General features: G+C 44.1%; 1 protein-coding gene across 7 annotated transcripts in view; it reads left to right on the top strand.

Moving 5' to 3' along the window:
* The window catches only part of nup214 (nucleoporin 214), a 61,258-nt gene that overhangs the window by 23,756 nt on the left and 11,822 nt on the right, over window positions 1-25,680 (top strand). For 5 of the 7 annotated variants that reach the window (XM_015367232.2, XM_015367231.2, XM_069183495.1 and 2 more), the window contains 10 exons: window positions 13-97; window positions 1,529-1,631; window positions 2,372-2,448; window positions 2,959-4,659; window positions 12,844-12,911; window positions 14,887-15,073; window positions 17,598-17,750; window positions 20,364-20,535; window positions 22,258-22,391; window positions 24,418-24,451. In XM_015367232.2, the coding sequence (XP_015222718.2) occupies window positions 13-97; window positions 1,529-1,631; window positions 2,372-2,448; window positions 2,959-4,659; window positions 12,844-12,911; window positions 14,887-15,073; window positions 17,598-17,750; window positions 20,364-20,535; window positions 22,258-22,391; window positions 24,418-24,451 (2,714 nt within the window). Of the gene's footprint in view, window positions 1-12; window positions 98-1,528; window positions 1,632-2,371; window positions 2,449-2,958; window positions 4,660-12,113; window positions 12,203-12,843; window positions 12,912-14,886; window positions 15,074-17,597; window positions 17,751-20,363; window positions 20,536-22,257; window positions 22,392-24,417; window positions 24,452-25,680 lie in introns of those variants that run through there. The other 2 variants (XM_015367230.2, XM_015367233.2) reach the window with 2 other exon arrangements.

Here is a 25,680-nt window from a genome sequence, read left to right as displayed (position 1 = left end):
CATTTTATTTAGACTCAGAATTCATCCCAAAATACACTGAAGGCTGCAGGCCCAACAACTGGCAGTTTAACCTCTCTACAGTCTGGCTTTGTTTTTGGTAAGTGTGCATCCTGTTTCTTTTTGTGTTTTCACTAATGCCTTACTGGCAAAAGACAAATACCGACTTTTTTCTAAACTGCTTCTTTGTATTTTATTTTTAAAACTAAATGTAGAAACAACCGCCTAGTGCAGGCCACTGTAAATATCCATAACCAAAAAGAGCTTATTATGTTCATGCTTAGTCTTGCCGACACAAGATACTACAAAACAGTCAAGGTGTGCTGGACAAATCATATTATCATCAACAGGTTACTATCGAGTAACCTGTTCATTTTTGTTTTGTACTTCAGCTTTATTGTCTGCAGTCTAAGTCTGCTTTGTCTTCTCCGTCTTCTCAAATGCACAGCTACTACTTTTACTCGAGCAAGAATTACACAATCAGATTATATGACTTTCATGTCTATTTTTATAGTTTGGAGATGGTTCTTTTTACTTCACATAAAGATGTGCACTTTAGCGATTGATCTTATCACATGTACCCTGCATAGCCCCCGTACCACAATTGCAATGTAATTGTAGTTCCCTAAAATTTAAAAAGTTTTGCCATTGATGCAATTATATTCTTTGAGCAATTAAAAATACAGCAAATAAGTGCTGGAATAAGTAGCATTTTTTAGATTTTAGTACCACTCAGTATACAGTATATAACACTGAAGTATCTGATAACTAATTAAACATATAAAAGGTCTGTTTTTATTGATACACTTTTATTTCCACCAAAACGCATGTAGCAAAATATCACTTGTTTTTTTACAGGCAATTGCAGCATCCAACATTTAATAATATATTTTATGCTAATAAAAATAGCCACTACAAAGAACTAGGTAGCTTTCAGAAGACTTACAAATACGTGGTTCAGAATTTGCTTCAGTACTACCATCAAAGGTCACTATCATGTCTGTGCTAAAGTGCGAGTTTGGACTGGGAAATACTTATGCGTTCGTTCTCACATAACTGGGCATTTTCTTGGATGTTGGAGAGTCAGTGGTTAATGCAAATGTGCAGTTTGAGACTAACAGAAGAGCAGTGGCAGCTTTTTGTGATAACCTGAATTTAAACACGTAAGTTCAAATGCAAATGCCTCAATACCAAAAACATGTTGATATATTAAAATAACCGTAGGGGTTCCAGTAACTTAATTATCCCAGCTCTGCGAAGTAGCATTAAATTTCACGCTTAGCAACTCACTTCATTAAAACAGACTTGAGACCTGTTCCATCCGAAGTTGTTAAAAACTGAGAAGACGTTACATGCAGTTCCAAGTACTCACTTCCTAATGATGAAATTTAACTGTGGTGAAGAACAGAAGTCTTTCACAATTTCAAATTGAGGCGGACAGTGGGATGGTATTTGACTTGTTGAAGGACAGCCGGACACTGAGTGATCTGTTATTTATTTTTTCTCTTGCCATTTTTCTTTTTTTTGTTAGGTGGGTCTGTGAAAAATGAAACCCCAGCGGCCCTCCCTGCTTCCAGTTCTGTCCCCATCCTCGGAGAGCAAACCAGTAAAACATTCTCCTTCTCTTCCGCTGCGTAAGTGCTGGACCGGTAACCCTCCTTCATGCAAACTGTCTGGTTCTTTTCAGTAGGAGATTCAAGAACTGGGACGTAGTCCAGTTGTAATGAAGTAGACATTGTTCTGTGTGTATAGATGATAATAGGTGCATTTACGTAGCACAGTTGACCCCAAAGAAGCCCAGGTTACTTTACTTATAGGATATATATATAGGAGGGGGCTCATTCCGTCTTCCACTTTGGTGCAGCACAACAGCACCTGACAGCCATTACACTCCTGCAGCCCCACCATGCAGCATGTTGGGTAGAGAAGTTAGAAATAGCTTCACTGGTTGAATTAAACATGGATTTAGCCAGGTTACTGGGGTTAACACTTTACCCTTACAAACAGTGCCAGCTTCTTATCTGAAAGCGAGGGCTTCCCACACCAGTTTTCTCAAATGGGACATTGGTTCGTAAGTCCTGGCACAGAGGAGAGACTGCTGCCTGCTGGTCCGCCACGGCCACTTACAGCAGCCACCTGGTTTTGCTTGGAGGTCTCCCTTCGCAGTGTTGGCTCAGCTTCTGAGATCAGGCTGTGTCCTGTATGTCTGGGATATTTCTGGATGTCTTGGTCTGTTCTAAAGGCAATTTGCTTTCATATTTATTTGTACGGTAAATGTGAAGCTCAAAGAAGAGTTTGTGGAAACAACCAATGGCAAGTACTGAGACAGGAATAACTGCTTAGAGCTTGTCCCTGTGTTTGGTGTGTTTGATAGGTCTGGTGGCGGATTTGGGTTCTCTTCTCTCAACGCTTCTTCAGCTGCTACAACTCAAGGAAGTGGGAACTCTCAAGGTATCGCTGCATTGTTGCCTCTGTTTGCTTAGACTAGGCCTTTACACAAGATTGTGTCTTTCCCAGCTAGGAAGACTTGAAAAATAAAGTATTGTTGTGATGCATTGCAGATTCACAGATGAGCCATTAAGTGGTTGGATTCATTTTACTGTTTGTGTTGTTTAATGTGTTTTGATGTAATGAAAAAGAGAGAAGCCAAATGAGCATCGGGGGACTTAAGTTATAGTTAGTGGAGAATAAATACAGTAAAATGCAAGTAACTGCTGAAAGACCGTGGGAACAGGTTCCTAGATTTCATGCTTGTCAACTTGTATTGTCAGTTCTCCATTTATTTTCTGTTATTTCCTCAGAGTATCCAGATGTTTGTACTAGTTACTGCAGTAAAGGTAATAAAAAAAGGAATTTGAAATACAAATGATCAAGCATGAGCGATTCAATTAAGATAGTCCTGTATGAATAATTCATTGTGTTGGCAGGTCACAGGGACGATTTTGTGTTGGTTTCTTGCAGGAAAGGACGCGAGCCAGCTGAGTAAGTTTTCCTTCGGAACCGGCACAGCGAAGATGGTGTTTGGGTCCGGAGGAGAGGGCGCTTTCTCTTTCGCCCCCAAACCCGCCCCTTCGGCCGCTGCCAGATCCACCCCCACGGCCGGCGTCGGCGGGGAGCCTTTGCTCGGCAGCAAGCCGGCCCCGCCCACAGCTGGCAGCAAGCCAGAGGCCCAGCCCTCCAAGTCGGGGAATGGGCTTTTCCAGCCCACGGTGGGCGGGGAGACGCTCGGGAGCTTCTCGGGCCTCCGCGTCGGCCAGGGAGACGAAGAAGCGAAAGAAGCACCCAAGGGCGGCAGTGCAGGGTTCAGCTTCGCCCAGGTGGAAGCGGAGCCCCCTGCGGGCAACGTGGCCGACTTCAGTTTCGGAAGCACGTTCCAGATGGGGAAACCTGCAGATTCTGCCTCCAAGGAAGCCGTTTCCTCCGCTGCTGCCGATACTCCTGAGGCCGTGGGTGCCGTGTTTGGGAATGTCCAGGCCGCCGGCCTCTTACCTTCATCTGGAGTGTTCAAGCCAGCGGAACCGGCGGGGCCCGGTCCTGCCAAACCGGCTCTCTCGTTTAGTCAGCCGAGCGGCACCTCTGCAGCGCCCCCTGCTGCTGTCACTTCTTTCAGCAGCCTCCTCGTCTCCTCCCCAGCGGCCCCAGCTCACGGCAGCAGTGGGGAAGCAGCCAGGCCCTCTGCAGCAGGAACAGAGCCTCCTGCGGCGGCGGAGCCCGTGAAGCCCGTCGCACCGCAGGGCGCGGACCGTGAGGGCTCTGTCTCCCTGCCTGCGAAACCTGCTCCTGTGGACGGCGGCGTCCCATCGTCGGCCCCGGCTCTGCCTGCTGACGAGACCCGGGTCGTGACAGCCCCTGAAAAGCTGCCTGCTGCTCCTAAGGAGCCCGCTGCTCTCTCTGCTGCTCCTCCTCCAGCAGCTCCAGCGGCTTCTCCCACTCCGGTTTCCACAGCGCCTGGCGCCCCTCCGTCAGAGGGAGCCCCAGCCTCCAGTGCCAGTCCTGCCGCTCAGAGCTCTCCTTCGCCGGCGCCTCTGCCACAGCAGCCTTCTCTGTTTGGGCAGCCCCCCAGCTCCGACAGGCCGGGCTCCATCTTCACTCAGACTCCGGTCAGCACCCAGGGCACCACCTTGGGGGTTTCTAGTTTGTCCCAGGCCGTAACCACAGTCGCCTCGCCCGCTGCCCCAACCCCGACCTCAACGCCGGCCGCCACCGCGGTGACCGCTTCTATCTTCGGACAGCCCCCCGCGGCCACCACCTCGGCGCCACCGGCCCCCTCTGGGTTTGGCTCCTCGGGTTTTGATGCCGGGTTTGGGAAGCCCGTGTTCGGGCAGACGGCGGGCTTTGGGCAGCCGGCCAGCGGCTCGGCCAGCACCTTCAGCTTCGGACAGGCCGCCTTCGGGTCGAGCCCCGCCTTTGGGCAGCCGGCCGCGTCTGCACCAGCGTCCAGCAGCGGTGGGATCTTCGGGTCGGCCAGCACCAGTAGCGCCAACAGCTTCTCCTTTGGGCAGCTGGCCGTGAGCAGTGCCAGCAGCACCGGGGGCAGCCTCTTCGGCCAGAGCGGCGCTCCCGCCTTTGGGCAGAGCTCGACGTTCGGCCAGTCCTCCGCCGTGTTTGGAAGCAACACCACAACGACCTCTTCCACCGGCTTCGGCTTCGGGCAGTCTTCAGGTAAGTGAAGAGACCGAGCCACCCCGCCCCTCGCAGTTCATTTCAAAGCAATAAAAATCTATGTGAAGTAGTTCAGGTGGGCAGCTGCGTCAAGGAAAGAAACAACGTTTCGGCTGTGGAGCTTTCTTCGAGCGTAAGCACGCTTAAACCCGAATAATGCTCCACGACCGAAACGTTGTTGTGTTTTCTTTCTTCTCTTTTCAGCATGGAATAAACCCATTACCTGTTCCTAAAAATATATATTACATTTATAAAGGTTAGATGCTGTTAGCATCTACAAGGTGTCTAACTTTAATGGTCTATAGCTCATGAACAGGGTGTCATCATTCCTATTAGTAACAAAGTAGTCACAAGAGTTATAAAACTTGTGATTTTTCCAATTTATTCTGTAAAAAATGACCTTTGTGTTTTTGTGTTCTACTGATTGAACTCAATATGATCTGCCTGTTCAGATCAAACTTATTTAATCACCTTAAAATGTTCAAAACTTCAATCCATTCTCTCCTTAGAGGTGTTCTGCTGATTATGATATGATTATGGGGCAAGAATGTACTGCTGTGAATTACTGTCAAACAATGTTACAGTTCAAAAGAATCCAAACTCTTGATATTTTTATTGTGTTTTTTTAAATAGTGTAAGCAGCAACCTTGATCTGAGTGTAAAAGCACTTGATCATGGCTATCCTGTCCTGCCCTTACTTACCTAGTCCATGTTTATTTGTTTTCATGAAAGTGAATATTTCATATCCTGATGCACAATATAAATATAACAGTCAGGTCTAATGGATTCAATCCAAATACAGAGTAAAGTACAAGCTGGCCACAGCAAGAGTTCAACCTTGTTTTCTTTAAGTCATGTTGTTGTAATCCTGCTGTTGTGTGGTCTTGAATTTCCTGCTGGAAAATCGATTCTTGTTGCTTGGCTTGATGAAACGTTATTTGATCAAAGACTTTGTCAGTGTGTCAATGGGCAATAAGGCTGGCCTTATTTTATAATAGAACACTTCACTCCCATCACTGCCACTATCTGTGAAGTTCTCTCGTCCACAGAATTTGGCAGTTTTCTCTCTCAGCTGTCAATATGTTCCCCTTGGGTGGCCTGCAAGCGTACAGATCGTTTTCATGCAGAGAACGAGCTGCACTTATTCAGATGATGGTTGGGTGGTTCCGTCCTTGAGCTTTTGGATCTACAGCCCCACCCGTCCTGTAAATGTAGGTTGATGAGATGGGTGTGAGGAGTCTGGGTTGGTGTGATTCTTCCTCTGCCACCCAGTCTGATCTGTCACTCCCAGTCTGTCCCTCGCTGAGCTGGTTTCCTGGTATTGACTGATGAAACAGCACATTACATTCCCTGGGCATCTTCTCTAATGGTGCCATCAATTGTGCTGATATTGATCTTCAAGACTCAGGCAGGGCATGGTCATACGTTTTGATGTTCTAGTGTTAATTAAGCTCCTGTTTACACAGATTCTTGTAAACTTGTGAATAAGTGGTGGTTATAAATAAGGTAATGCTTCCAGAAGCGAAGTTGTGGTGTGTGTGCTGGCCTGTTTCCTGGCTGAATTTCCCTGGCCTGTATACCTCAAGGTTACGCCAGGAAGGGAAAGAGCAGGATCTCTGGTTCTGATGCTCTGGTCACTCGTTAACATGTTGCTCTCATCATTTTGAAACGCTCACAAACTCACCAAAGTGCTAAAAGTGCCACGGTGGATACATTTCAAAGCACTTGTCACTTGTTGATTCGTCTGGAGAGTTCTCCTTGATCAAATATCATCTCTTACACATTTCCACAACATAGATTTGTGCTGCGCGCTCAATATGAAATGAATGTTAATGCGTTGGCTTTTTTGGAAGGTACCTTTTAACTATTCTGTGGTGGGAGGTACAGACATGCTTGTATTTTGAAAATAACACACAAGCTTTAAGAACTGGAGAGGCTGTTTTACGTTTTGAGCAAACATCAAACAGATAAATTAAGTATATATTTGATGCATAACAAATCTTCTTCACATCAACCTAAATTTGGACTTTTGTGGTTCCCTAGCCCTTGCTAGGAATCTTCCCACAGACCCCAGCTTGCTCTCCATGAGACACACAGACAGGGAGAGAAGCTTGGGTCAGAGCGCAGGGTCAGCCATTCATATGGTGCCCCTGGAGCAGCTGGGGTTAAGGGCCTTGCTCAGGGGCCCAACAGCGTGGGATTCCTCTGCCGGCCGCGGGGCACGAACTGGCAACCTTCCAACCTCAGGCGCAGATCCTTAGCCACAGAGCCAGCAAACCTGAACTTGGTTAAAAGCCAGAAACCTGTCTAGTAGATCCAGTTAATTTAATTAGACTATTTAAATTAACCGAGCACTTAACTCTGACTGGAAATCAGAAGCACCTTGGGAAGGGAGTTTAATAGTCCAACCTTGGGCACAGTCTTGTGAGCAAATCTGATATGAAGTGTGTGCAGTTACTAATGGGCTTTAGAGAGCAATTCCTTTTTATCAGCAGTTATCACTTTACTCCAGTCAATCAACGCAATCCTCAGACTTTCACCTCTATATTTCCTGTCTTACCCCTTTACCTGTGGAAACGTCTGAAGAGGATTTGTAGCCTTCTAGCTGTGCTTGGCTGCCTTTCGTGCACCGGTCGGGGTCCTGCATCTCCGGGCTGTGTCTCCAGCCGGGGAATGCAGGGAATCTGTGGGAAAGGCACTTGGAGAGCGTCCTCAGGCAGCTCCCCCTGAGCCCCGCGCCTCACGTCTGCCCCTCCCTCAGGGTTCGACTGGACAGCTGCACAGCGCTCTCGGCTTTCGATCGGGGGTCCAGCCCTCAGGAGGGGCCCGCCTGGTTTGCTCTCAGCCTTCGCTGCAGGAGCCCCGGCTCGGGTAGTGGGCGAATAAGCACCTTGGGGGTTCACTGGCCGCGCCCCACTCCAGTGACCCGCACACAACAAGATGGCACATGGGAGCCAGACACAACAACATTCTCCATTATTCCAGCTCCTCTCGGGAATGCAGGGATATGCTTTCCCTGTCTCAGTTCTCAGTTTAGCGCTGCTGACCTGCCTGCTTCTGTATGGTCTATGTACCTACGCTGTTGCTTACAAATAGAAGGCAAAAAAAGAGAGTGAGTGCTCGGGCAAATCTTGGGTATACCTGGATGAAGTCTAACTTACACTGAGGCACAAATCCTTAGTAAAAGGTGCTGGTTGTATATGGAGGGTAGCATGCAGCTTTGCTTACTTCCAGCTATAACAATGAAGATGGATGAGACTCTTTCAGAGGCTAACGTCCTTCTTCCTGTCTCAGTTACCACTGTTATGATTAATGGCGTTTCTAATGACGATGTTCACTCTGGTTTATACAAGATCCAATGGCTACATTTATATGCAGTCTTCTGAAACACTTTTAGAAGGCTTAATGCACTGAGACTAGGAACAAATCCAGAGGTGTGCCATGTCTCACGGCAGTTCAAGTCCTGTTTCTGGAGATTGAGGTGAGCTACTTGTTTTTTTTTAAGTCCTAGTCTCAGCCTAGTCATAGCTCCTCATCTGGGCTAGGGACTTTATCAATATATACTGCTAACCTCAATATCCTCTTGTTCTCTTGTCCTGTACCTACTCTCCTCTCTACATTGAATCAAAAAATTAACACAACAAAAAGCCCTTCCTTACAATGACTACCAGGCTTAGCCACTGCTCAAATACCACACTTGCTAACATTAACTTTAGTCCACCCTAACAGAGGAGCTTGCATTACTTTAAAATCCAGGCTTAGCCCCTAATTCTGTATTAGGGATATCATAAACCTAGTCCACTGAACCCAGTGGCGTTCAGCTTGAGGGTGATACACAAGATAGTGGGGCTAGAATTGACTTAATTACAGTGGAACTTTAAATGACCAGGGATCCTCCTACAGCACTGCTAGATACAAGTCAACATTGAATAAACCAGATGAAGATCTGGCGCAAGAATTTCATCTGCACAAATATTTAGGTTGGTGTGCCTGACCTAAAATATAAAAAAAATAAATAGCTCTTACAGCATTAGCTGACCAGTTCCCTGGACCCAAGAAATGGGTATATGGTGGGCAACTGGGACAATGGGAAACGCATTCTTGTAGACTCACCAGAGCTGCCACATTCTTTCTGGCAGGTGCCAGATGTCCTGTGCCATGCAGAGTGCAGTGTCATTAGCTATTAGGAATATCAGTCCCATGGTGCTGTTTGTTATTTTGCTTAATTTCATTGTGCTGTGGTGCCGTTTTCATGGTACAGCTGTTTGAATTGGACAGTTAATTTTTATATGCACCCTGTACACAATAAAACCATCGCTGTAAAATGTTTGAAAGTAAGAATTGGTACAGGGCCAAAGCACTTTTTTTTATGCGTTTGCACCGCGGAGAAATGTGTAGATGTGTGACTTGTATGTGATGCCCCCTTTAGATCAGTGCCAGACCTGCTGGCCTTATAAGGTTTTGTGTAACAAACCCAGCCCTCACCTCAGTTTTGCACTCATGGGTGTGGGCAAAGAAACGCACAACTCGTACTGTGCAAAGGACAAGCATTTTCACTCATATCACTCAGCCCTATCCAGGGAAACAAAAACAGCTGAATTAAGTTAGAAACCCTAGAATTGTTTGCCCATTACCTACATAATACCATAATAAATAGATACTTTATTGATCCCGTGAGAGAAATCGCAGAACTATGAATAGAAGGTGGCGTGGTTCTGTAATTAGTGCTCTGGTTAAGAAGTAGTTTATCAACAGCGAGCTTGCGTAAATTAAACATGAATTCAGATTGTGAGCCATGTGATAATATCTGCAACAGTCATGCTGTGATACTGTGTGTGTTCCACACAGGCAATTTTTCACATAAGAGTATAAATTTTAAGCTTTCTACTAGCCTACAGCCAAGCTGCATTAACTAAATGTATGTACGGCTAGGTCTTCAGAGGGTCCATGAATATTAAAACCTAATATTTCCCATATATAATCAAGTGACATTAAAATATATTTTTTTAGGTTTGCTGCTGTACAATGGCTGACCCTGCGCTCTGACCCCAAGCTTCTCTCCCTGTCTGTGTGTCTCATGGAGAGCAAGCTGGGGTCTGCGAAAAAGACAAATTCCTAATGCAAGAAGTTGTATATGGCCAATAAATTGATCTTATCTTAACACCCTTGCTGTTCCAAACAGTGACACGGGATTTTTAATGACCCAATACTTAGGTAGTCTGTGATTGGTCTTCAAGGAGCATAGTCACAGGGTGTCACTGGTCACTGTACAGGGGCGTTGGTTGGATGTTCTGAATGAGAGAGAAGAGGAGATCTCCATGTACAGGTCCACTTGCACCTGCAGCAGCAACCTGATTTTCTTCAGAGGTCTCCCATCTCACTACTGGCCAGGCCCATATCTGAAAGATGAGGTTACAGCATCTTAAAGCTGCTGTATTATTGCATTTGATAATGTAGAAATGTATTAGCAGCCTTATGAATGTAAGAGAAAAGGCTTCAGAGGGCTTTTATCTGTGTTTATACGTTAGTAACCTTTTCTGTTGTATTTGGCCTTTGATGATTCAAATCATTTGATCGAAAGCATGGTGTTGATAGTCTAGTCACTTTTTCTGAAAAGGTAAGGCATAAAAGACAGTGAGAAAATATGTGTATGCATTTGAATCTCCAGAGTCATTGGCTTTTTTCCAAAAGAGAGAGTTGATGCAATTTTCAGCAATAGCAAAACAAAAATTGAATGTAAATTGGACCAAAACCTTTGCACATTCTGTAAACATTTCATGCTTGGAAGAAGCAGTTGATTATAGACAGAAGTTACGTTGAGCATGGCTTGTTCTGTGGGCGGTCATCTGTGTCTTCTAAAAGCATTGGATTGAATAAGTGAGATTTGCAAAGGCAAGACAATAGAAACAGGTTCACCAAAAGTGTTTTTACTTACGATTAGTGAGAAACTAAGGCTTCAGTTTGTAAAGTTTAAAAAAAAAGAATTATGGTCACATGCAGAAAGTGACTTAATCTTACTCTCGTTGGTAAAGGGATATTTTAAATTAAATATGATTTTATACAATACAGATATACAGTTGAACAAATCTGCTTGTAACCCCTTTCAATACCTTATTGATACGATCAATTCTGAGTAAAGAGTGTGCGTACCTTTTCTATAATTAACCGATAGTGGAAAGTATGCATTTATCTTTCTATTTCTATACTAATATAGGTCAACGTATATATGTACGCTATACAGCTGGAATATAGTGTAGGATTGATTGTGCTCTGTTCTTGTACTGCACCTGTCAGGCTTTTTGATCACACTCTAATATCATGGTCTGGTTAGTATACAAATTAACAGAACATAGCAGAACAGTAATTGTTTAATAGAAATGGCCTGCAGTCGAAAAGGAATGTGATCTTAATGTGACTGTTTTGGCTTGGCCTTTTGTGTATATTTCATGTATCAAGTTACGACCGGATAACTGGAGCAAAATGGGGTTTGGTTTTAAAATCAATGGGATTTTTTTCTGCTCAAATGTGTAGATCTTTCTACAAGTGATTTGTATGTTAGCTGAGGGAATTTTAGTACCACCCAGCATAATGAAGCTGGAACTAGTTCAACCATAAAATGACTCCACTATTTTGTTTTCCCTGCAGTATTTAATGAGACAAACCTGTGATTTTATCATGACCTCAGATGGTAAGGCTTGAGCCCTGCCCTGTGTTGTTGTTGTTGTTTCCTCCCCAGCACAAATAGAAAGTGTCAGAATTCAGAATGTGTAATGGTTACAGGCTCTGGAACAAATCTTTTTGCGGTATTGTTCAGTTTTATGTTGCCTAAATTGCCACCCATAGCAATAGTGATAACACTTTAGATAAGGCTTTGCAAATCTCATTTCTAAATCCTTTTTAGTTTGCAGTTTATGAAAAGATTATTAATAGAGAGTCACTGACCTGGCATTAAATAACTACTACGAATCATTAATTACACCTTTAACAACAGTAGCCAGATCACTATCACGTATAACTCCTTAGTGCATTTTTAAAGTGTCATTAGTAACTAAAGGGTTACTACCGGGGTTGTGCTGAGCAGAAGAGCTCTATAGCTCTCCTATTATGCCATCTGGGTTGAGTATTCCTATAAGAGTCCGGGTCCAGCTAGCTGCCTGGTAAGTGTCTTTTATTATCCCCAAGGGGCAATTCGTTTTACAGCAGTGGACAATCTAAAGAAAACACCCAAACAAACACGAGTACACATGAACAGGGCAAGAGAATCAACTGTTGAGCAGGGTTATGGCCACAGGTATAAATGAGAGCTTGAAACTGTTTGTAAATTGGGAAATCTATATCTGTGTTCTGAGATACAGTTCTGGGAGTAATTGTAATCAAACACAGGGTCATCTAGAATGGAGCATGCTTTACGCAAGATATAATTTGACAGTTCTCTCCCGTTTGTTCTTATTCAGATCCAGGTTCCAAAACCAGCAGATCAGGGAAAAACTTAAAGCAGATTCAATAAAAGAACAACAAGATCAACAATGAGTTAGCAACCTTATAATGCTTAAGCTTTCTTCAGAAAAATAGATACTGTTCCCCCTTTTGAAAAGAGAATCGACGTCTGTGTCAAAATCTAACTTGCAGTCTGGAACAGTCCCTAAATAATAATATTTATCAACCATCTCCACTGATTGTTCTCTGACGCAGATGTGACAGGAGGTCCTGAAATCAATTATATGTAAGTGAAAAACTGATCAGGTTTGTATATTCAACAAATGTCAGCCAGGCTTTTTTGTGCATTGGTATTTCTGTGAGGGGCGTGTTGTGATCTTGTAGAGATGCCATATTTCCGGACAGCAGAAAGGGGACAGATAGGAGCACTTGCGGTTTAAATATAAAAGTGACCTTCCGCCACGTGTTGCTCTCCTAGTCCCACAGCGCAGCTTGTGTGTGACCCCTAAGGACTCGTGTTAAACATGCCATTCCAGCACGCTGATCCAGAGAACATAGAAATGGAAGCCCAGGGTGGTTGACTTGAGCTGCATAACATTGCAGACTGAATCTTAAAAGGAGTCTTGAAATTCCATTTACAGCTTTCTGAGGGAAGTGACCGATCTCAGGGGCACATTACACTGCGTGACTTGGTTTGAGAAGAAATTCAGCTCTGACTGTTTTGGTCATTTTGTTTCTTCCTCCTAGGTTTTGGCAACGCGCCCAGTACTTCCGTGTTCGGCCAGCCGCCCAGTGGCAGTAGCGTCTTTGGCCAGGTAGGATGTTTGTCCTGTAGCAGCATTACCTCTCTTTAACCTGATCCTGTCAGACCTTGGAAGCTACGCACGGCTGAGCTTGGTAGTGGGATGGGAGGGAGTGGGATCGCAGCACAGCACTTAGCTGCTGTAAGTAGCACTGGTTGACCAATAGGTGGCGCTCTTCCCTCCGGAGCAAAATTCCCAAAAATCAATCCGGCAGTGACAGTGGGCCAGTATCCTGGCAATTTCATCATTCGATTCCTTAGCTGTTCTCCAAGAGCAGGGGATTTTAACGCCATTGTCCTGCCTCCATTCCACCGTGGGCTTAGAAAAAATCTGGCCTGCGAAGCAATTCCTTGCTTCTCCAGCTGACCCGCTGTTTCATAACTACAGAGGTGGATGCAGTGCGTCCCTTTCCATATCTGAGGTGGTGGATCAGAAGCCTGTACAAATACAAGTCGATCTTTTCACCGGTAAACAAAATCTAAAGTTAACTGTAGGTGAAAATTACTTATTAATCTTAATGATGGAAAATGTTTAGCCATCAGGCTGAAATGTCAGTTTTCAGGTGTGTTTTTATACTTTGTATTGCCTTTGCCAAATGTTATACTCTGGGTCACCTGCTGGATTTATAAATATTCAGATCTGTCCTTCTGTCTGTGGATGAATGGTCTGAGAGGCAGCCAGAGAATGAATGACTGACAATTTCCTCTCTCCTGTGCCTCACTGAGCTTGCGCCAGTGCCGAATCTCTGCACCGACACATTCTGAAAAATGTCATGCCAGGGCCGAAAAGTTGCTCCTAAGACCTGTTGCAATTCAGCGACTCGTCTGATTAGAGTTTCTGTGACATTAGCATATTAGTCAAGCTTTGAAAAAACAGTCCCCAGAACACGGTGCTTTTTAACAGCCACATGAGAGGCAAAAATACCTGTGGAAATTGATGTCCACAGCTAGCCTGTAGTAGCGCACAGTACATCACCAAGATCCTCTCTCCGATATCAGTAGCCTGGAGAAATTTGACTAGAGCACTCCATTCTCTTCTGATATCTAACCACAGTGTAAACTCACTTCACACAGCCAAATAACTGTGAGAGGAAGTTATTTCCGGTCTCACAACATAAATACATTTGCTGGAAATGATATAGTAGCTGTAAGAGCCACTGCTGCCAGAGTTGTCTAAACAACAGATTCTAATCTGTACTGCTTGGATCAGATACCAGGAAAGCATCTTTCTCTGGCTCTGCCTGGGTTTGTGTGTAGTCTTTTATCAGTGCTGTGCAGTTACAAAATTAAAAAGTAGTTTCAAGGGAGCAGATAGATCTTGCTGTTCGTGGTAGCTTGATCCATCTCAGATTTATCGAGCCATGGGGCTCTAGTGGGAAATGTTAAGGAAGCAAAAATGTTGGGTTTTTTTTTTTGCACAGCTATTAACAATTTAATGTACCAGTCTGAAATCACTTAAGATTGAAACTTAAACTTGAAACAGGTCAGACTTCAAAACAGTGAGAATTTAACCTGTTTCCCTGGTTTTCTTAGGGATAAGGCTGTAAGTGACTGGGGTCACTCTGGGGCAGTGAACGTGTGTCACTAAGCTTACCTAACTGAATTTTTTCATATAACTGTTCATGCACAACTGGCTAGACCAGGGAATTTCCTGTCATGGTCCTGAAGAGCTCCAGTCCAGCAGGTTTTATTGGTCAGTGTTTAAGTGCAGGTTTATAGAGACTTGACACAAATTCATTGTGCTCAATTAAGCAGGTGATTTAGTTAAATTAAGTAACTTAGAGATTGTGTCCCTCAAGAACTAGAGCTGTAATTGAGCAGAATTGCTTAATTGACCCACGATTAACTGGTGTTCCCAGTGTTAAGAAGATCTATAAAACGGGGGATTGGATTGGGGCTCTTAAGGACCAGCGTTGTTAAGTAGCTGATATGAGACTATACCCAGCGCTTGGGTGAAAACACTGATCTCTGTTTATCTGTGTTCCCAGCAGCAGTCTTCCACTGGAGGGGGGCTTTTTGGATCAGGAAATAACAGCAGCTCTGTGGCCGGGGGAGGGGCGGGTGGAGGGGGCGGCTTCTTCAGCGGCCTGGGGGGCAAACCCAGCGAGGACGCCGCCAATAAAAACCCATTCGGGTCGACTTCCTCCGGAGCCTTCGGTCAGGCCAGTCAAGCAGGTGAGTCAGCTGGAGCAGAAGGGCATTATGGGTAGAGCATTAAGCTGTGCATCCCCTTGAAAATTACCCGACAAACCTGACAAAATGATGAAGAAATGTTAAGAGCTTACTGCCTCTATGTAAGGTGCAGAGTTATTTGCAAAATGATTAAGACGGTGTTCTCTGTTTTACTTGGGGAGATTTTTATTTTTATTTATCTGTTGATGGGACATTGTTTTCAACTCAGTTAAGGCCTTAAGAAACAAAACTGTTCTGTAACCAGAAAGGGTGTGTCTGCATTTTCTGTTACTCATGTTTCCAGTGTAAGTTTTTTCTTCTTACTAGAGTAGGGAGTGTAGTTCAGAAACTGCTACAGTCCTCCTAGGAATCATTAGCAGAGGTATGGTCATTTCAGCTTATCTTTCTCATTGTCACATACTCTCTTGAGCAAGTTTGGTTCAGGTTTTTCCCAAACTAACTTGTTCAGAGGATGATAAATATGCTGTATCTTGTCAGTAGTGGTCCAGTTTTAAAGCTTTGTAGCTAGGTCAGTGTTTATCCCCCCCAAAAATTCTGCAGTTCTATGTGTTTCATCATGCCTCTGGAATAATCTTTAAACGCATTTTGTTTCAGGTTAATGTAATGAAATTGTGGTTTACGAATCAAAAGGACTGTATTTATTGCGCTCAATATTGTTCCCTAAGGAACTGCTGAATGGATGCATTAAATCTGGCATTGGAACAGGTTTGAGTTTGCTGTCAATATTTTCAGCATGCATCTGATTACCCTCCTACCTCTTAGTCATGCTTTCTTTCTGCAGTAAAAATACCACTGCAGCACAGATACTGAGGTTAATGCCAGGCTGAATTTAGTTCAAATAACACATTTTCTGGATAGGTTTGTGTTAGCAGGATATGGTTTGGTGGCTAACAAGACATGTGAAGAGAGTCAATGACATCCTGGAGACGCATTTATAAAGCACGACAATTGAAAGGCTGTGCTTAAGAGCATCACAACAGTGTCTCACATGGGATTTGAACCTGTGATTTTTGGGTCTGCATTTCAGAGGCCTGACTGCTCTTGTAAGCTGCTGCCTCAATATATTGGTTTGCTTTGTTTATACTTGGAGAATGTAATGTGGGTTCATTTCTTCCATGAGCTTAGAAAGAGCTTTTCAAATTACTTTTTATTTCTTAATGTGATACAAAATCTATACATTGATATAGCCCAACCACTTGTGGGCAGATTGGGTCAGGGATGTCAGCATTAGTGTGATTTACTTACATATTTTACTCTTTTTTTCTCCTTTTTCTGAGTTTTCTGTTTCACTCCCCCGCATCTTAAACTTTTTTGATAACTGTTTATCAAAGTTTGGAAGGTCTCTTGGGATGTTCATAAGATGATTCCTGTGAAGCTTCTCAGATTCTCTGCAGTCTTTTTCTTGTGATAAACGTACAGTTGTAAATTCAGCACGGAGGATGTGTGCTGTAGTTCACCGAGGAAGCGACTGAAGGCAAGGATGAATGAGATCCTTGGGCAAATAAAAATGTTCCCTTCACACGTCAAACCATATGTCTCGTACTGAAAGTAGAAACAGTTTGTTCTGTTAACACAGAAATGTAATTTTGAGTGGGGAGTAGAAAATGTAAGAAGTTTTGTTTTTTGGTTTTCATCGAGTGCATCCGTCTCATGTTAGCTTTTTTTACTGTAACTTTCTATTGCTTGTCCCCATGAGCTTTCTTTAACAAAAATCAATATGCTTTTCATAAAACACTGCAAGTGAAAAGAGTAGCTTCGTTCTGCTGACACTGCATGTTTGATACATGCAGCCAATAAGTAATTGCTTCCTGTGGGAAACCACATTTATCCTGGAGAAAGCCAGAGCTTAATATCTCAACACTGCACTAAGGCAGTTATCGTGTGCTAATTACCATGACTAGGACATCTTCACAAAATCTGTCAGAGTGGCTTTCCATGGATACCTCCCAGGAGTCCTAGGCTTTAGGTTTCTACACCAGGATAATCTTCCTCCTGAGCCTCTGAAAGCATGACAAAGTGTTACTTCTGCCTTTATTTATTTTCCAAACTACAGCGCATCTATAAGATCATATATTCCACAGTTAGCTTCTGAACTGTTCACCACTTTCCATTGGTAAAGTGGGGCATGTAGTGTAAAGAACCCATGGACAAGTACATATCTCATAGCGTGTGAGCGTTACTCATCCGCACCATGCTGACAAAACTCCTTCAGTGCAGAAATGCTTTACGTCCTTTCACTAAATTCTAATTGAAGCGTTTTAACTCTCATCTAAATCTTGAAAAGTTAATGCCTTATTACCAAACTTTGAAAGAGTAATTCAATAAGTAAATGGTTTTTACCTCGGTGTTTACGGTTTTGGTGTCTTTACCTCTGAGAGTCGATTGAGGCAGGCAGTCCAGACATGCAGTGAGCAAGAAAGAAATGGACACCCTGAATGTGAAAGCATTCTCCTCTCGTATGTGGAGCGCCGTGAAGCGCACCACCTGATGATCTTGTCTCCCGCAGGAACCAGCAGCCTGTTCGGGAACAGCGGAGCCAAGACCTTTGGCTTTGGAAGCTCTTCATTTGGGGAGCAGAAGCCAAGTGGGACCTTCAGCACAGGAGGGGGGACTGTGGCGGCACAGGGTTTCGGCTCTTTCTCCACTCCGGCCAAAACAGGTATCCTGAGCGCCTCGGCAGACTACACTTGTGTTCAACTCGGTTCATACCCACTCGGTGACCACTGTGCCGTGTTGAGCCCACACATCACGCCTGGTGGGAGTCTGGCACAAGAGCCCCAGCCATGTTCTTGAAACCCACACCATGTTTTCTGTCAAGAACCAGCTGGATGTGGTCCTTCAGGCAGGGCCTGGGGCTCATTTTCACGCAGGGGCTTGTGGGAGTGTGGACCCAGCTACTCACCTTTGTTGTTGGAGCAAGCACCCTAGTTTCTTTCAAGAATCTGCAAATGAGTTCCCTAGCTACTAGCTACCAATTTGGATTTTTTTGGACTATTCTTATCGTGGAGGGGGGAATTGAAAACCTATGAAAAACAAAATTGAAACACATTTGCGTTAAAACTAAGAATGACTACACTGATCTGAAGGGTGCCTGCTTGTGAAAAGAGATACTTTGTTTCTTTTGAAAAAAAATAGGATCCCAAACACTCTCCAGACAATCCTGCAACCATGCATTTCGTGCTGTGTTTTCATGACGTTTGTTTCATTAAGGCTGAAAATTGACTCATTTCCATTTCCAAATTGTGACATGTGACCAGTTCAATTAACTATGCAGCCTTCTGTGACACAACAAATTGGATACCTGTTTGTTGATTGCACCAGGCCAGGCTCAGTGTAGGATTTTTTGGGGCGGGTTTCTCAAGCTGTGCAGTTGCAGGAGCACTTTTCTAAGGCTTGAGAGTAAGAGCAGCCATTGTGATGATGGATGAACGACACACCCATTATGAATCTGGTACGATCATAAAGGAAGCATACCCTGTTACCAAATATCTGCACATTTGTCTTGAGCATTTATTTTTAGAGATGCTTTTGCCTTCCAGTAGCTGTTGAACACTGTTGCCAGATTCTCACACACAGTGTTTTGAAAATATCAGTGCAATTCAAGAAAGATTGGTTTTGTTATTTTTTATAATATCCAAATGATCAGAGCTTTTTTTTATTTCAATTTATTAAAGATCATCATCTTAGCTTCAGATGACATCTGTCTTAAGCATGCAGTGAACCCTGCAAAGCAATCTCTCGGATTGCTTTTCTTGTCAGTCAGCTGCATACCATTTCTGTGTCAGCTGAATTTGCAAAGCAGGGATAGTTATGACATTCCATTTCTTGACAGCCCCTCTTCAGCTGTTCTTGACTTCAGATGGCACATCCAAGGTTTTTTTTTTCTAAATTTGGAGTCAGAAATTTGTTTTATGTCTTCCCCATTTGATCATGGATTGTTAATCAGCTAGACTTGCAACACCTACCCTACAGCAGGCAGGTTGAATGATGGCCTCCATAGACATTCCTCCTCCTGTCTGAGTCATTTCCCATGATGCTCCTTTGTGCCTTATAGGTAAGCTTCCTGTGACAGGGGGGAGCAGCACATCTCTCCCTGACATCACTGCAAGCTCCCTGGTGCATACTAGGCCTCAGGTGTCTGAGCAGCCGCTGACATTGCTTAGCTGACTCGAGCCCCATGGTGTCAGCCTGTTGAGCTCCAGCTTGGGAGCTCAGTGCCACGGTAGACTATTATGTTTGTTAGAAAGAATCAGCATTGATGAGTGTATTTTTTTTCAGAAATATTGCGCTCTCGAGTTACAGACGGTTTTACCGACAAATACTTCTTATTTGTTAACCCTGCATGCAGATCATGCTGGAACATTTCCGCTGTGAAATGTCTGCTGCACAACCTGTACTTATTCCTACGGTCATCACATCACATCAGTCGCTACAGTGACTAGTGAGCAGGAAGGGCTGCTTCACATCTGGTGAGACCAGGGGTTTTGGACATGTCCAGTACTTTCACAAAGTTCACGATTTTGTGCTTAATTCAGAATTCGTAAAATTTTGCGATACTGTCAGTTCATGTATTTTGTTACCAAGATTTAATAACCAGTTTGAGAAATTTGGACTGCAGTCCCCCTGTAGTTCCCTCTGTCCTGCACATTCGGTATATACTTTTATATTTGCTGAGTGTTGGATCACGGGAAATGGTAACTGGCCTACAAAATGACTTGTCTGATTTACCTTTTTAAAAACCCCTTTCATTTCTGTATACTTAATATACATTAAGCCACAATGGGCTCCTTCTTTTAACTGCTGCTCAAAAGGATTCCTTTACTCAAGCCCCTTTAGACAGTGACCCTGTGAAAATGGACAGGAAGCACAGCTGCTGCATCTTTAATAAGAGTAGCTTGCAACTCAATCACATTACCTCTTTAATTATTCAGGGACAGGTACGGTGGACCACACTGAAATTTCAAACTGTGCCACTTGTCTGAATGTCCCTCCATATCTGAGACTAGATCCAGCCCCTTAGCAGAAGAAACATCCGAGTGCATTATTTTAAAGTATCACATGTCATAAGTCTTAAGCACTATGCAAAGCTGGTAACTTAGCTGCTTCTCCTACTTCTGTTGTTTTTCAGACACACTGCCTGATCATCTGATGTCCAGTCCAGTTCTGTCACAGAGCAGCTCCTAGAGAGAGCATGTTTATTTGAGTTCTATATTTCCCCCGTGCAGTTAACAGTGTGTGATCTCTCTCCACGTTTTGCTTCTGTTTTGCTCAGGTGGGTTTGGGGGCACTCCAGTGTTCGGCAGCCCTCCCTCCTTCGGGGGATCCCCAGCTTTCGGAGGGGCGCCAGCATTCGGCTCCGCCCCAGCTTTCAGCAGCCCCCTGGGTTCCACCGGAGGCAAAGTTTTCGGGGAGGGGACGGCAGCGGCCAGCGTCGGAGGATTTGGGTAAGAGGTCTGGTCGGCATTTGCTGGGGCCTCACAGGGCACACCCAGCTCCTCCCACAGAAGAAGCGTCTCGGAGGAAAATCTCAGATTAAAGACTTCATACACCGTAATGGCAGCATGTAGAGGAGTAGACTACTTTCCAAAATGTTTCTTAATTTTAGTAATGCCTGTATGGATTCCAGAGTTTGTGCTTGTGACTGCTGTACGTTGAACACACCCCAGTCTGAGGAGAAGAACCTCTATCCCAGACACCTTGTTTAACGGCTGGTGGAAATAAACAGATAAGCAATAGCTAATCCATTTTAGGCTGAATTGTGGTGAAGAAGGAGTGAAATATAAGCTTGAACAGGCTCTGAGATCCTTGATTATTGACACCTGTATACTGTGCTTGAGGGGTTGATGAGGGAAAACACTCAGCAGCTGTGTGAACGGAAAAGCAGCTTGGCTTGTTGAATTCAGGAGCAGAATCCTCATTTATGGCTATGTTTAAACACCGAAGAGCCTATAGATGTCACTTTATTTTAAAGTAAGATAAATTAAACTGAGAAGGTTTCTGATTTAGGGAAGGGCAGTCACCCTCTGAAAACAGAAGCTGATTTGCTTCTGAAACGCCCTCATCTCTTCCCTTGAGGAGGTTTCACCTCCACTGTACACAAGTGAACAAGTTGCTCTGCGGTATCTGAAATCTGTTTTCCAAAACGAATTACAATTGTCGCGGGAAAAAATTAGATTTTGTTTGTTGGCCCTGTGCTCTGGGGAGGTCCACTGCTGCACGTCTAGGAATGTTAAAATCGCTGTCCAACTGGAAGCAGTGAATTATACTGCAGATGGTTTGACGTAACTCGCATTACCTTTCTTCTGGTGGTGGGCTGATAGAGAGGATTAGTGATACCGACTGGATTACCTCCAGGGTACCTTGCCGGAAGGGAAGAAAAGCCCTTGACCTTTCTGTGTTGTTTTTTTTAGTCAGTATCTTTGGATTGGTTGTTGTTGAGGCATGTACTAGTCATCTTTTCTTCCTGTCCACACATCCTGCATTATTCTGCAGGATGGAATTTACCTCCCTCTGATGAGAGATACTGCCAAAGCTGTCTTTTTTTGTAATCTTTGTGGGGAATGAGCAGTGACTATTTTTAGGAATCGGTTGTCTTTCTGGAAGATCTAGATCATTACAAAGTGAATAGTGCTCCATCACATTCCAGACAATCCATACAGGCATTCCTTGAAAATTAATCTTGTCCTGGATGACCTCTAGTAACAAGCAGAGCAGCTGCCAAAATTGCCTCTCCGGGTTGAGTTCAGAGGTCTCTTGTATTTCTAGCTCTCTCATCATCCAAGATTAAACGCTTGACTAAGACCAGGCTTCTGAAAGAGCTTCACTGCAGTCAGATGTGCTTTCCTGGAGACTGAGCCGTTCAGATGGTCCTGGTTTCTTTTTCTCACTCAGCAGTTAATCCCCGCACGTCTTTCGGCACAGTGCTCCCCCGTTTCTGGACACGGGTTAGTCCTCTCATTAGAAGGATCAGTTAGCAAACACAAACATATAGGCTGTCCGCAGGAGCCTAGATGATGGATCTCAGTCTGGAAAAAGGAATAATCAGAAGTACAGCGAAGTATCGCTAGATCCTTAGATCGTAAGAATACATACAGTTTCTCATATTCCTTGACTTCTCGTTGCCTTTCTGATTTTCTTCTTTGTCCGTTTCTCACTCTCCCTCACAGCTTCGCTTCAGCTTCCAATGCTCCGAGCTTCAGCAGTCTGGCTGGTCCGTCTTCCTTTGGCTCCCTGGCTCAGCAGGGCTCCGGGTTTGGAGCCCAGAGCTCCGGCTTCTCTGGGTTCGGATCCTCAGGAGGAGGTGGGTCACTTACACACGGGTTATGCCTGGTGGGGATACACAGTGATGCACCGTTTTTTCTCTGTAGGACAAATGAAACAGCCCACTCACATTTTCCCCTTGACAGTTTCCCTCATTTTGTGCCAGCAGTGCTACAGATGCGTTGTCCACAGGGTTCCATTCCTTTTTCGTTTAGGTTCAGAAGGATACAAACACACACCTGCCGGGCCCACACCCAGCCAAGCTCAACACTTTGTTCCTTCTGCCGTTATAGTTAGTTCATGGCCAGTGAATTGTGTTTTATCGTTTTTCCAAGTTTTTTTTCCTTTGTGCTTATCTAAGCAGCAACAGTAGTGCTACACACCCACTAAATTAAGTTTAAAAAATAAAAAGAGCCATGTGCTTTACCGAGTGCCAGTGTTCCCATACCAGATTTTAATGAGCCTCTGTTGTCAAACGCAAGGTGATTGCTTGGGCACTGTTTCTGGTCTCTTCACCTTGCGGTTCCAACGTTACGGGCCTGTTTGATATGGTGAATCCTATACCCGTAGTATAACACCCTCCAGATTTGGAACTGCTAGTTATTAATGAGCGTATCTTACAGCTGTCTCCCACATAGCTGTCCAGGGAGGGTGTGGGCCGTAGTTTCACGCTCCTAGACACTGCACAGACTTAGCGGTGAGCTCGTGCTTGTTGGAGAAGACCTGGTTCTTCCACACAAGTTCACAGGTGCCAAGCAAGCTGATGATAGCTTAGCCCCCTAGATCACATTAACCCCGAGACGCTCATCTGCTTGCTCTCCTCCTTTCTGGAATCCCAAATACAGCCCTGCCCCCCCAGTGACTGGACGGCAGAACCTCCCAGAGTTCAGCACAGCAGATTTACTTGACATTGCAGCCACTCGAGAAGACCTTCAAGATGATGATAATCCCATGTCCTGCCCTGTGCGCTATTTTCTGTTGAAGGTCTTTTTTTAAAGCACGGCAGGAAAAGACATGTAGCACCCCGCACAGATGAGCAAGTCTTAAACAAGACTGCCCGTCTTCGACGAGGAAAGAGTTTGATTCTTCTGGGAAACACTTTCCAGCCTCATTCTGCTAAGACCATTAGGAGCCGAGTTAGCGCAGTGTAAGACTACCCTAGAGCAAAATGTCAGCTGACTTTGTTCTGTGGTAAAAGACCACAGGTATAATTGTTACCACTGGGACTGTGGTATCCCATTAGCTCTCCCCCTAGTAACCCAGTTGCTGCTGGGCCTGCTCGAGAATACTAATCTGAAAACATGAGAGAGTTTCTGCTACATAAACATTTAGAGCTCAATTTAGCTGAGAGATAAAAGGCAGTTGGAATATTAGAAATCTTCATTTCACAACAGTGGAGAAAAGAGAACAATCTTATGGGTTCTTCTGTTCGTGTATGAAATTAGATTAGGTTGAGGTTGAGCAGGCTTTTCTTTTATGACCGCCTGAATTTTCTTTCATGTGTATTTGACAGAGATGTGTGAAACTTTACTAGGATATTGGCATTCTGTGATCCAATTCCAGTTGGTGATTAACAAGTATGATTAAATCACAAGAGTGTAGCCTGAGCACCATGGCTTAGATCTCACTGCTCGGAGGCTGGGTCATGTCTCCACTGGGACCAGGATTCCCTGAGTGGCAGAGCGACAGGGCTGGGGTATCCATCACAACCTCACCAGTGCAGGAAAGGGAGGTGCCGCCCAGATGTAAGGAACTGATTGGCGATTCCAAATTAGCTGGGTATAAAATGAGAAATGCAAAATAATATAAAAGGCTGGACTGGCAGGTGCTATGAAGAAACAGATTCACTGGGATCCCTTCAAGGAACGGAGTGTTCACATGATCAGGTTTTCTGGTGCTCTAAGTCCGAATTCTCCACAGTAAACTATATCTGAATAATCACATTCAGCAGCTCTTGGTCATTTTCCTCACCTCACTGTCAGGCAGAAATGATTGGAATGTGTTCACGTTTTACAGCATCAGGGTTGAGAATGTGCTATCAACAATTTTCTCTTTGGATTTTGTAGCTTTCACTGGCAGCGGGTTTGGATCCACCAATCAGTAAGTATTGATTTACTGAAAATGCAGCTCCCCCTCCCCCAGCCTCATTATCTAACCTAAGTGTACACATAGACATGCATCAGTGGTGTATTGAATTTACAGTGTAAACAGAAGCAAGCTGGTTAATTGCACTGTGTGGGCTGATTTATCGAAGACCTGGTTCTTATCCATCACTTTATCTAACCAGCTGCTATCTGCTTTTAGGCCATGCTGACATTCTGTTGCACAGTTTCCTCTGGTCCGTAAACTTACTTTCCCTGCTCTCAGCCTGCGGTATCCCTGCAAAGCACCTGCCTTCCACACCTTTGACTGCTTTTCCTGGTTTCCGGGGTGTATTGCGGTGCTTCCATCCCTGGGATTAGCCTGAGGGGCTTTTGTCTTTGATCAGCCGGATCCCCCTTATTTTAAGGCTAAAGATCAAGTGTCAAAAAATATTCACATCTGCATTGTGAAACAATGTGTTGTTCTAGTTTGACAGCTTTGCAAATCAGACTTATTCTAAGAACGGGGCTGTAACTGCAAAATGAAAAATATTGATTTCAAGAAACGCCCGCCTACAGGCAGAAGGTAGTGTGGCTTGCCAGCTGGATGTCGGCTGCTGGATTTTGAGTGTTTCAGAAAGGGTTATTGTGTATGTAAACTGTCTGGATCACCAAAACAGATTATTCAAATATTGCAAGGTTCTTTCTCAAGGCTGTACACAAGAGTGAACTGTTAGCTTTAGGCAGACTTTGCAATTGACAAAAATAAGTGTATGTAAAATGGACTGAGATTGTCAGAGGAGTTGTTGCCGATAAAGCGTTATAGCTTCATGTGACTCCTGCAAATATACGAACAGTAGAAAAAAATGTACTTTTTCATGCCCTATCCACAATAACAAATATCTGAGCCTTAAAATTACACCACAAGACAAAGAAAAATGCTACTGAATTTTTCCAAAGCACCTCAACATTTCGGTGTAATGGTGTTTGAAGTTATTTACTTAGCAGTCTCAGGGATTGCTTGCATTGTTTTATAGTATACTGTATAGTTTTGATAATCAGCATTCTTGTAGTTCTAATATTATTCACTTAGTGTCTCATAAAATCTTTTGAGCATTCTTGCTTTGATCTAACCCAGTGCCTAGATGAAGACAATTTGTTCAGGATTTCCCTTTGAAATTACTCCAAAACTGAAAAAGATAAAATAACGTTTGTCCTTCATCTGTGTTAATGTAGTTAATATGCATA

The sequence above is a fragment of the Lepisosteus oculatus genome, chromosome 24 (assembly GCF_040954835.1).
Source record: "Lepisosteus oculatus isolate fLepOcu1 chromosome 24, fLepOcu1.hap2, whole genome shotgun sequence".
NCBI lineage: Eukaryota > Metazoa > Chordata > Actinopteri > Semionotiformes > Lepisosteidae > Lepisosteus > Lepisosteus oculatus.
The sequence above is the reverse complement of the archived record's forward strand: the minus strand, read 5'-3'. Positions and strand labels throughout refer to the sequence as shown.